General features: G+C 30.5%; 1 protein-coding gene across 1 annotated transcript; it reads left to right on the top strand.

Annotated features, from left to right (window-relative positions):
* Positions 1-9,451: 9,451 nt before the first annotated feature.
* On the top strand, positions 9,452-12,614 carry LOC145013985 (putative disease resistance RPP13-like protein 2). Its single transcript, XM_078972330.1, has one exon. The coding sequence runs from the start codon at positions 9,528-9,530 to the stop codon at positions 12,522-12,524; it is 2,997 nt and encodes a 998-aa protein (XP_078828456.1). The 5' UTR covers positions 9,452-9,527; the 3' UTR covers positions 12,525-12,614.
* The last annotated feature ends 504 nt before the right edge of the window (positions 12,615-13,118 follow it).

The following is a 13,118-nucleotide window of genomic DNA, read 5'->3' as shown; positions in this document are numbered from 1 at the left end:
AGTGTTATTTCATTTTAGGTTTCTTGAATATTTTATTGTACTTGGTTCCTTTCGGAGTCAAAAGAAGCCACAACCCACAAAACTTAAGGCATGATCGCGTAAATAAAAGACAAAATTACATAAGTGGTTCTTTAGTTTATCAAAAATCATAAATTATTGTTATTTATTTTTTAACAAAATGGTTTCAGGTTTCCAAAACTTGTATAGATGGTTACTTTTACTAATACCGTCAGTTTCATTCGTTAATATGATCATGAGTAAACCATAAAGATCAATTATATAATTTTTATATTTTTTATTTTTATGAATTTTGTATTTTTTTCTTTTTTAATTTTTACTTTTTAAAATGTTACTTTTGACTTTTCACTTTCAACTTTACAAAATATTATTTTCACTCATCTGTTTTTTAAAACTTTTGTTAATATTCCCCCTAGTATATATAATTTGATATTACTTAGTAACTTTTATTCGTTAACATAAAAATTATTTTTTTACATGTTTATTTTTATAAAGTTGGTCAAAGTTTCGATGTGATTTAAACTTTTGTTTGTTATATTTTTTATATTTTTTAAAATAAAAACTTATTTGTTTTTTTTATGCACGTGACGATATAAATTAAAGTTAATCCATGTTTCTACGAATTTTATTGATTTATGTTGCATTTTTGTGTGTAATTTTATCTACGTTTCATACGTATGAATGAAATTATATATAAGAATTTTCATTTGTTAACTTACATTTTTTTATTATGTTTGAGTTTGTCTATGTTTCGCTATACTTTTGTATTGTTTCGTTTATTTATTATTTAATTTTTTTTACGTATTTGTGTTGAATTTTATATATATTTCGTACCTATGAGACGCCTCATATATAATAACTTGTGTTCGTTAACTTAAAAAAACTAATTCTTTACGTGTTTATTTTTATACACGTGTCGGTATAAATTCAAGGTGATAAATGTTTAGACGTATCCGATATAAATTTAGAACTTTCGTTTGTTAATTTTTTTATACACGTGCTGATTTAAATTTGAATTTTTTTATATTTTTGCGCTTAATTTTATATACGTTTCTTACGTACGATTCGTGTCACATATAATAACTTTCGTTCGTTAACTTAAAAAACGGAGTTTGTCTATGTTTCAACGTAATTTTTACTTATGTTTTTGTGTTTAATTTTATATACATATTCTGCGTATGAGTTATGCCATATGTAATTACTTTCGTTCATTAACTTAAAAAATTAAATTTAAACCGACATGTGTATTAAAAACAAATTTAAAATAAATCAATAAATAATGAACGAAAATTCTAAATTTACGTCGAATACTTTTACCGCCTTAAATTTATACTGGCACATAAATAAAAATAAATATATAAAAAATTAGTTTTCAATAAGTTAACAGACAAAAATTATTATATGTGACGCGATGCATACGTAGGAAATATATATAAAATTAAGCATATATATATATATATATATATATATATATATATATATATATATATATATATATATATATATATATCGAAACATAGACAAACCCAGGTATAATACATTTTTTTAAAGTTAACGTAAGAAAAATGTAATATGTGACCCAACTCAAACATGGGAAATATAAATAAAATTAAGCACAAAAACATAAAAGAAAATACGTTAAAACGTAGACAAACTCAAATTTATATCGATATGTTCATAAAAAACAAGTATGTTTTTTTATTTAAAAAAAATAACAAACGAAAGTTCATAATTCACATCGAAACATTGACAACCTTGAATTTATACTAATATATAAAAAATAAGCACGTAAAAAAAGTGTTTTCTAGGTTAACAAACGAAAATTATTTTGTAAATCGAATTATATATTCTATGGAGGTAAACACAAAAGTTGAGTAAAAATAACATTTTACAAACTTAAAAGTGAAAGGTCAGAGTGACATAAAAAAATAAAATGGTGGAAAAACCAATACGGTTTATTTTTATATAAATGATACTTATAGTTTGTCTATTGTTACAAACTTAATCCCTCCAACTTGAAAAAACCAAATTACCTTCATAGTAACAAACTAAAACTAATGGTGTTAGCAAAAATATCATTCATATAAGTTTTGAAAACTATATGAAAAAAAATTTAGCAATAAGCAATTTTGTCTAAATAATAATAATAATAAAAGAAAAAAATAGACATCTACAACTTGGAGGGTAGGTTTCAAGTAAAAAGAAATCGAAAAACAAGGAAAACATTGGGAATAACTTAAAAGATAAGAATACCCTTAAAAAGAAAATTGAAAAACTTAGACTTTGACGTTTAGTACTTGATAAACCCAATATAGGAAATTCATTGCTATATTCCTTGAAAAATTAAAGGAAAGTGCATGGTATGCCACAGGGAATGGGTGGTCAAATTTGGGGTGTTATGAGAGAGGCCGCGAAATTAAGGTAGTGTTTGTTTTTTGTCTGCAGATCTGCGAGACGTCTTCTGTCTGCACCGCGCAGACCACGCGCAGACATTAGTCTTCACAGATTGTTTGTTTTTTTGAAGACTGCAGACCTAAAAATGTCTGTGCGCCCTCTTCTTGGCGCAGATGTGGACCAGAGTCTTCTAACATCTTCAGACATCTTCTAGCTTAAAAAAACATATATATCTTTATTTTTTTTAAGTTTTTTTTTTAATTTATATTTTTTCCAACTTTATTAATGATAAACAATATGAAAAAAAAATTACAAAACTTAAAAAAAAACATTTGACGATACAAACATGATATTTTTAACAAATTTATAAATAAAAATTTATTATAATAATAGTCGTTGAAGTTGTTTATATAAATATGAAAAAAAAATCATAATATATTCTTATATTTTTTTGCCAAAATTTTGTAAAACTTTATTTAATAGAGTATCATCAATTTCTCGAGAAAATATTTATCGTACGTTTTTAATAGATTTATTTGAAAAAATCGAAGTTTATTTCCATCTATTTATGTATCAAATTCTTTGATCACTAATTATAATGTTTAGTTATAACTTTGCAATCAAAGTTGTTGGTTTTTATCAAATATGTATATGAATTAATACCATTTTTATTTTTATTTTTTATATAATAATACATAAAAGTTGATCTAGATTCGTTATATATTTATAATAAAGTCGTAAAAATATATAAAAAATTCGCTTTGAAGTTTAAAAAATCAATTTATTTAGATTTCAGTTTATTTTAATAGCCCGCAGATGTTAAAAAAACAAACAGTCTTCTTTTTTCAGACTGCAGACGTTTGGTCCAACTTTTCTACTGCAGAGGTCTACAGATGTGGTCCGCAGACTGCAGACATTTTACCTCAGAAAAAACAAACAGCACCTAAGATTTAAACATGGGTGTTCAATATAATTACATAATTAAAATGACAAATAAATAGATCGAAAACTCTAGTCGTAGAAGCGGTTATCAATAATCCTAATTAAGGCAGATAATGGGAAATTGAGTAATCTAACCATTTTTGGGTGGTTTTTATAAATATAACCATTTTTTTAAAAACCTAATCACAATCTAGAATGAGTCATTTTGGACCGAAAACCGGTCTATGATCAATACTGTCGCTTAATGGTATATATATATATATATATATATATATATATATATATATATATATATATATATATATATATATATATATATATATATATATATATATGGGTTTCACAAAAAAAAATCTAGAATGTGTTCCGAAATTTGCAACTCCAACGCATGATCTACTTGTATTTCGAACCAAATTTTCAGCATAGATTCGTCAAACCATGTAAGTTCTACTTTTTAAGTTACTTTGCATTTCATTTTGTAAAACGATTTACATATTCTATAATGGTCCGGAATATAAGGAATGAATACTATGATCGAATCCAGTTTATCATTTTTATATGTTTTCTCGTTGTAGTGTATGAATCTCATATAAGTACTTTGTAGTGTGTTTTAGATCGCTTGTTTTAGTCCGGAATTATGTATTATAGGGGGTTTTGGAATGGGAATATAAGTCCGAAACACGAAGAATGTGGTCCGAAACCCGATGAACTTTTCTAGAATGATGTCACTGAATATCAATCCGGAATAACTATACTTATAAGTTTTTTTTTTTTCTAAATATTGTTTAATAACCCATGTTAGTCCAAAGACGAGTTAGTGTGCATGTTAAAAAAAAAAGGTTTTACGGAAGACAAAGTTGTAATTCATTTATAGGAACTTTTGGAATTGCGTCCGATAAAGGTAAAATCGAAAAACAAAAAATTTATAATTTTAAATTATTTTTAAGGTGATGTATTAAAATGTTCTTGAAATTTTGCTTTTGCATATAAAAAACCAAGAAGCTAAGTTTCAAAATAAAATAAAAAATAAACCAACAAGACACCTAAAAAATTAATAAGGAAATTAGAAAGAGTGTTAAAACTTAAACTAAAAACAGATAGAACTGTGAAAGATTATATCTCTTTTTTATATCTATAGAGATGGACAGGCGTGGTTGATTGTACAATATTTTACAAAAGTAGAATAGATATATGGTAGTTGAGTGCAGAATAGATATATGGCAAAAAAGTAGCTGGAAATTTTATTTTACTAATAATAACTAGTGCAAAATAGATATATGGCACAAAAGTAGCTTTAGTTTTCAGGTCGCCAAAATCGAAAGTTGCCTTCCAGTCGCCAGCATCGATGCTCGATGGTTTCTTCAATGGTTCGATCGTTGGTTGCTCCGGCCGGCAGTTACCAATAAATGGAGGCGACTTTTAGAACACAAAACTCGAATGAAAGAAATGTTGTGAAAGAACTGGGAACAACCTTTTCTTTTTGGATTTGTGTGTGTGTGTGTATATATATATATATATATATATATATATATATATATATATATATATATATATATATATATATATATATATATATATATATATATATATAATATTTTAATATTGCGGTGCAATTCAATTATTTTGCAGTTTTTTGAATTTCTAAAACCGCACCATCGGTTACATGTTCGGTTTCGGTTTTTCGGTATCAGTTTTTCGGTTATTTTGTGGTTTTTCAGTTTGCGGTTCGGTTTTTGCTCACCCCTAAATTAATAACATTGATATTTAATTTATTGATATGTTTTAGTAGTATGTAAAAGAAATATGTAAACACTTAAATTTTATACTCTTAGTATATATAATGCAATTGATATCAATTTTGATATGTTATTTATTTAGGAATCATATACTTTTAGTATACATAATGCAAGCGATATTAATTATGATATGTTATTTATTTAGGCTCTGGTATATTCTTAAAAAAAATTCAATAACTTATATTTTTATAATCAAAATATTGTTTTTTGATATAATATATTTGTTACTTATTATTTTATTTTACCATTATATTTTTTTTATTTATCAACATGGAAAAACAATCGACTATTGGCGGGTTATTTAAAAGAAAAAATGTCAATTCTACTCAAAATCCTGAAAACGCACCATATATTGTTTTGGATGAAAATACCCCAACGTCTAGTATTCATGATGTGGAGAACTTAATGCCTAGTATTCCGGTTGCGTAGAACACAACATCCAGTATTCCAGTTGTAGAGAACCCATCCAAAAAACCTCAACTTGAAGTGGATGAAATTTATCTTAGTACACTTGAATAAGATCCCGATTTGCGTATGCAGATTTACAAGTATCTAATTAATCAACAAGATAGCCTCCATCGAGCGTACATAAATCTTGGCCCTTTTCAACAAAAACTTTAAGTATATCCAAAATCTAGACCAGAAACCCATAAACATAGCTTTCAAGAGAAACTACTTTTGAATATGAAACTTCAACATTATGAGATTGATGTTAAACATGCAAATTATAAACAATTGACATCTATTTCAGAATTACATCACTGGTTGATAAAGACCAAAAGAGTAACCAGTTTTCATCTTATTTATCGAGTAGTTATTCTCATACTTACTCTTCCGATTTCCACTGCCGCAACAACAAAAAAGTCATTTTCAACGATGAACCTTATTAAAACAAGGTTACAGAATAATATGAAAAATGAGTTTTTGAATGACGCACTAGTTTTAACACTTTGAAAAGGAATTTGCTGAAAAGATTAGTCTAGAAACCATTATACTAGCAGTGGCGAGACTAGGCGTTAGGAATGTGGATCCTTGGACCCACCTAAATTTTTTAATTTATCTAAAATTTTTGTAGAATTTTTTTAGGGACCTATCTTAAAATAAAATTTAGGACCCACCTTATCTATAAAAATCTTTATATTTGTATAGAAAAATATATAGAGAATAATTAATGAACCATGTAGTTTTCTATTTTAGACTTACCAATACTAGACTTTAAAAATGCAAAAGATCAACAAGTTCCACTTTGAATTGTGATATAGAAAGTAAAATAATAATAAATCAGTTCATTAAACTCTAATAAATTTATTAAAAATAAGATTGATCATCCATACTTTATCAAATTTAGACCGTCCTATAAAAGAGGTTGAATGCATCGTAAAAACGATCATTCCATGAAATTAATATTTTTCACTTTGGCTTCTTAAATACTTTATTGTTCTTAGTTCCTTTTTATGGCAAAAACAGTCACAAGTCCACAACCCACAAACTGTGTTGCACAATAGAAACAAACTCCACAAAAGTAGATTTGGATCGTACATATCTAACCTAATAAATGAAAATCATATTTGATATTTGTCAAATGTCATGTTTTCATTAAGTTTGATACATATCATTTTCTAGGATTTAAATTTTTTTTTTCCACTTGTTATTTTATTGTGTTTTTTATTTTCTTAAATTTAAAATTCATATTTTAGTGAGAGTTTACATATGTAACTTGAAAGACTAAAACCAACTCAACTATCCATTATGAGTAAATTACACGAATGGTCCCTATGGTTTAGGGTAATTTGTGTGTTTGGTCCCTAACTTATTTTTTAATTCGGAAGATCCTCACTGTTTGCTTTTGTTACGTGTTTAGTCTTTGTCTTACTTAAAAAGACTATTTTTGTCATTGATTGTTTAATTTATTTAAATAAACACACCTCCAACCCCACCCCTTTACATTACCTTACATAACCCACTATTTTTTCTATTTAAATTATAGTCTTTTTAGTTAAGACATGGACCAAGCGCGTAACAAAAACAAAAAGTAGGGACCAAGCGTATAATAAAAACAAATAGTATGGACCTTCCGAGTTAAAAAAAATAAGTTAGGGACCAAGTCGCAAATTACCCCAAACCATAGGGACCATTCGTGTAATTTACTCATCCATTAAATAAACAGTTTCTCTCTTTTCTACATACCCAACCCAACTAAACTCAACTTTTTACACTCATTAACAAACAAACTCAAACCACATTTTTATTATATAAATAATAAATTTTAAGATTATTTTTTATTCTACTAATATTTATTAGAAAAATTAAAAAATATTTAATTTAGTTTTATTAATAAATTATTTATTTTTAATATAAAAATAAAAAAATATTCTATATTTATAAAACAAACTTAATAAAATAGATAAACAAAGTTACAATCAAAACATAAAATACAAGATTACAGATACGGAAGATGCAAACTACATAATTATCTATCAATGCAAAAAATTTACCGTATATGCTCAATCAAATTGTTTTTCAGAATGTTATAAGCTTCTCTATTACGAAGTTGTGCTCTGTTGGTCATATAACTTGATAGGTCTGCAATTCGTTGAGTGAAATATTCCAAATTTTGATCGTCATCTTCAAATTAGGTTCTTTGTTTCCGATTTGTAGGCCTGACATATAGAAATTATGATGGATCATAATAGTGAAGGTATGTACAACGCTCATCTTCTATTTCTTCTTCGACCCATGCTTCCCGATACACACCAACTCACTTTTGTGCATTTTCACTAAGTTGTTTAAAACGGCCCCTCATTTGATCTTCGTTCCTCTTATTTAGCTTTTCTGGATTTTCAACCCGATCGACATCATATAGTTCCTTTATTTGTGCCCACAATGATGCTTTTTTTTTTTCTGGTTTTTTTCCACGTTATTTATCTTCAGTATTTTACAAGGTTCTAAAAAGCTCGCCATGGCACGCCATAACTCCAAGGCTTGCATGTGCCGCCAAGCTTTACCAAAACACCGCTTTGACCCATATATGTGTATAAAAATGAATAATATTAGAAAATACATATAAAAATATGAATTATATACAAAATTGCCGCCTTAAGTCACGTCTTACAAACGATGTGACTCGCTAAGGCTTAGAAAAGCTTGAGGCTTGATATTGCCGCCAACTCACGCCTTATGTTATTTAGAACCTTGGTATTTTATGATGTTTGAAGATTACTTGTGACAGAATTTTGGTTGAGATTTGAAAAAAACGGAGAATTTTCAAAATATTAAGCATCAGAATGATTTTGAGAGTCTCCAAGATTTATATAAAAATTTGGAAACTCACCATCCATATTTAGAAAATACAATTAAAAAGGGATTAAAATATAAAATGAGGATTGGATATGAAGATATATGATATCATATTCTTTTTATAGGTAAAAAAATTATGATTTTCAGTATTTTTTTTTTTTTCTAAAATGGATAATATTAAATTTTATTAAGTATATAATTTTATCCTAAAAAAATCTAAGGTTTAATTAATAGGAAGGCATACAGATTAAAAAAATAAAATAATAACAACTTGCTAGTTGGTTTTGTCTCAAATTCTTAATTTTTTAATTATATTCTCACAGTAAAGTTGACATAAAATAATAACAACTTGCTAGTTGGTTTTGTCTCAAATTCTTAATTTTTTAATTTTATTCTCACAACCAAATTGACTTTTAGTCACTAGGCTTGGTCTAAAGTAGACCACTTCTGTTTCTTTCATTTCTTTTTCAAATCTTTTAGAATTAAATTTTTAATCATTATATCATGCAGTATCTTTTTAAAATGTCAATATTTTTTTATTAGTACATATTAAATTAATTACTTTATTTATTATATTCTTTGTATTTATTTAAAAATATTATTATTAAAAGTACATTTTAAAAATTCATAATAAACTTTTATTTTTAATTAAGTCCTCTAATACGGATACCTAATCTAACATAAATAAATAAATAAATAAATAAATAAAAAAAAAAAAAAAAAAAAAACTTGGACTGGACTCGGTGTTAAAGCTTGGAGGTTACGTTCACGCACAAACATAGGAAGAACCACGGAAATATCATAAAAAGACAACGCTACCCTTAAAAGAAAATAGAAAAACTTGGACTGTGTACTTCACTTTCGGTAATATAGGAAATTCATTGCCAGGTTCCTATTAAAATTAAAGGAAAAATGCCAATTTCGTTGCAATTAAGTGGGAAAGAATCAGGGTTGACCAAGATTTTTTGAAGGGTTACTATTTATCAAAAAAATACTATAAATGATTACAAAATTCACAATGTGAGATAGAGAACCCAAAATCGAGGAAAAAAAAAACCGAACTTGATATTGAATCTTGAAATGGAGGTAAAGCCGGTGGTTGCGGTGGTGACACAGAAGCTGACAGACACCTTGAATGACCAATCGGTAGCCGATAACAAAGTCATGACACATCTACTCAAAGGCGTCATAAAGTCACTCAAGAAGCTCCAAAGCTTCTCTAAAGAAAAGGGCGTTTCAGATGCATCCCAGAGGGCAACAGACCATCTTCGTGTTCTTTATGAGGTTGAAGACGAAGTTGAGAAATTCACCTTCCGATTTGCTCAACAGAGAAAGAAGTTTGGTTTCTTAATGAAAAAGACCTACTTCTTCAACAATCTTAACTCCTGTCGTAGGCTCAAACGGAAGATCAAGAAAATTCAGACTCAGATTCACGCTTCTCCTCGAGACGTGTCTGTTAGAACAAACAGTTCATCGTCCTGGCAGAACTCAGTCACAACCGTTTCTGATGACATCGACACCACCGGAGAAGAACATCACAACGGTTTCAGCATTGAAACACATGTCCGGCCGCTGAAGAGTTCCTCGCATGTTTGGGTAATTTCGGAAATCCCAAGTAGTCCGAGCCCTAAAAGTGGGTTTTTGACTCGATCTTTCACGATGATCCCGCATCCGGAGAAGATTCAGATATTGTCGAGTTTCTCCAACCAAGAAGAAGAACTCGGGATTTTCGGGCTTGATGATGACATCAAAAGCTTGGTGAAATGGGTGACGGAAGAGAGGAACGTTTCTAGATTCATCGACGGAATCAACATTCCGGTGAACAAACAGACGAGGAACAATGAAATTTTTGTCCCGATTGTTGGTGAATTGGGTTTAGGAAAGACCACTCTTGCTCGTGCAGTTTATAGAAACAGAAAGATCAAGGATCACTTTGAATTCCATGATTGGGTTTCTGTAACAGAAGAGTACACCGCAGAGAGAATCTTGCACAGTGTGTCGAAGAAGGTGGGTTCGGTTAACGAAAATGGAAATCAAAATCGAAGTCTCGTCGATTACCTCAAGGGTAAGAAGTACCTGATTGTGATTGATGGTGTCGGGAGTAGTGGTGTGGTGGAAGATCTGATACATGCTTTTCCAGATGAAAATAATGGAAGTAAGGTAATCTTCACCTCTCGTGACGTTTGGAGAAATCGAGAGATGAACATCAATCCCCATATCATGCAACCATTAAACGAAAAGGAAAGCTGGAGTTTGTTTCTGAAGAAGGCTGGAAAGGAAAAGGAAGCTGATCAAAATCAAATCGACTCGATGACAAGAGATAGGATCTTGAATATCTGCAGAGATCTCCCTCTGAACATCGTCCTCATTGCTAAATTGCTATCCACTATGAGCATAGAAAGATGGTCGTCTGTAACTCTTCTTAATCAATATTCTGACGACGTCGTTTTGAGCCTATGCTATAATCACCTTCACATCCAGAAAAAGTTATGCCTATTATACCTCTCTCTTTTCCCAAAAGATTACGATATTCCAGTACGAAGGTTGCTCAGGCTATGGCTTGCTGAAGGATTTGTGAAGAAAAGATCCGAAGAAATCTCCCCTGAAGATTTAGTACAGGAATATTTCGATAATTTGGTTGATCGGGGTATGATTGAGATAACCAAATTTAGGTCCGACAACAGCCCTAGACATTGCCGTTTAGTCTCTGTTTTTCACGACTACCTGTTACCAAAGGCTCAAGATATCAGCCTCTTCTACATCCACCGCAATTCAGAAAATCTTGAAGATGCTGCAAATCCGTTTGGTGTTCGTCGAATGGTTCACCACATGACAACCACCGGAGCCGCCGCCGCCACCACCAGAAGGGCACATTCCAAGGAAGAAGACGCCACTATCTCTTCTTCTCCGAGTTCCCATTCTTATTTCTTTCCAAGTAGAGAAAATATAAATGCCTCCGATCTCCAGCAATCACAGCCTGGTAGTTCCACTTTTGATCCCTCTCTTTTGAGGTCTTATGTGTCGTTTAACTTCCAACGTAAGGACATGCCAGAAAAAGAAGTTGGAATACTTTTGGGGAGAATCATCAACAGTCGGTTTGGATTATTGAGGGTGCTTGATCTAGAAGGTGTTTGCAAACCTAATCTGCCTGAGAAACTCGGTCAATTGTGTCATCTGAGGTACCTAGGGCTGAGATGGACGTTCTTAGAGAGTCTCCCTGAATCTGTGGGTGACCTGACTTATCTAGAAACCCTAGATGTGAAGCACACTTGTGTAGATACTTTACCCTACTCCATTTGGAAGCTGAAACACCTTCGTCATCTCAATCTGAACAACATTCGACTTGCCATGCCACCTAGCAGTTCTTCGAGTCTCCTCACTCTATGGGGATTGGTTTTAGATGAGAAGATATCAGTAAACGAGGGTTTGGGGAAGTTGCTTGATCTTAAAGAGCTGGGGATTAAGTTTAACCTAAGCAAAAGCCAAGGCGTATTGCTTGAATGGATTGCAAAATTGAAAAATCTTCAATCGTTGAGGTTAATATCTGTAGATGACATGGGTCGACCTTCGAGGCTACATCTGAAACCACTACGGGATTTGGAGAAACTTTCTCATCTTAATCTGTATGGGAATTTAGAAAGATTACCTGCTCCGATTGAATTCCCTCCAACACTTAGGGTTCTTACGCTGTCAGTCTCTCGGCTAGGCAATGATCCGATGGAGACATTGGAACAACTGCCTTCGTTGATGGTGTTGAGGCTTTTGGGGGATTCGTACACAGGAAAAAAAATGGTTTGTCATGGAGGAGGATTTAAGAAGCTTGAGGTGTTGAAGCTGTGGAAGCTGAATGATTTGGAGGAATTGGATGTGGAGGAAGAAGCAATGGAGAGGCTCAAAGAACTAGACATCAGACGATGCCATAACTTGAACGACATCTCTTGTAGATTGCTGCAAAAACAGAGGTGCTTGGAGGAATTGATATTGACAGACATGCCGGATGATTTCGTGGAGAGGATCAAGAAAAGAAAATCGAAGGACACATCTATGATAATCAACGCTTGGAAACTTGCTCCATAGGCTTTGTGAGCTCTTGCTTTCGATGGTTACAACTTACCATTAGAATTTTCTTTGTCTTTCTTCATTGATCTACCATTAAAATTTCTCCTAGTCAAGTGTTTTATGTTGGACTATAATTCCTACTTAGAGGGTGTTTGGATAAATGCATTTTTAGCTTAATTAACTTATTGCTTATTGTGGTGGGAATAAACATTTTTTTAAAATGTGTTTGGATTAGTTTATTGCGGTGGGAATAAACAATAAGCAATAAGCATTTGAAGTGTTTGGCAAACAAAACAGTTTATATGAGTAAAATGACTAATAAGCAATAAGCAATAAGCATTACCCCATTGCTTATTAAAATCAGCTTATTTAGCTTATTCCCACCGCAATAAGCTAATTTTTTAAGCATCCTATCCAAACACTTAAATTAGCTTATTGTGGTGAAAATAAGCGATAAACAATAAACTGTCATTTTTTTCCCTATCCAAACACCCTCTTAGAATGCTCTTGGACCATTTATGGGAATTTTTAATAGTGAATGTATGCGCATATATTCAGGGGTGTTTAGTTTTGCTTTTAAAACAATTTTTGGATTTTTAACTTTTCCAAAAA

This window comes from Lactuca saligna, chromosome 9, assembly GCF_052625555.1.
Source record: "Lactuca saligna cultivar CGN05327 chromosome 9, ASM5262555v1, whole genome shotgun sequence".
Lineage (NCBI taxonomy): Eukaryota > Viridiplantae > Streptophyta > Magnoliopsida > Asterales > Asteraceae > Lactuca > Lactuca saligna.
This window is presented reverse-complemented; position numbering and strand designations above follow the sequence as displayed.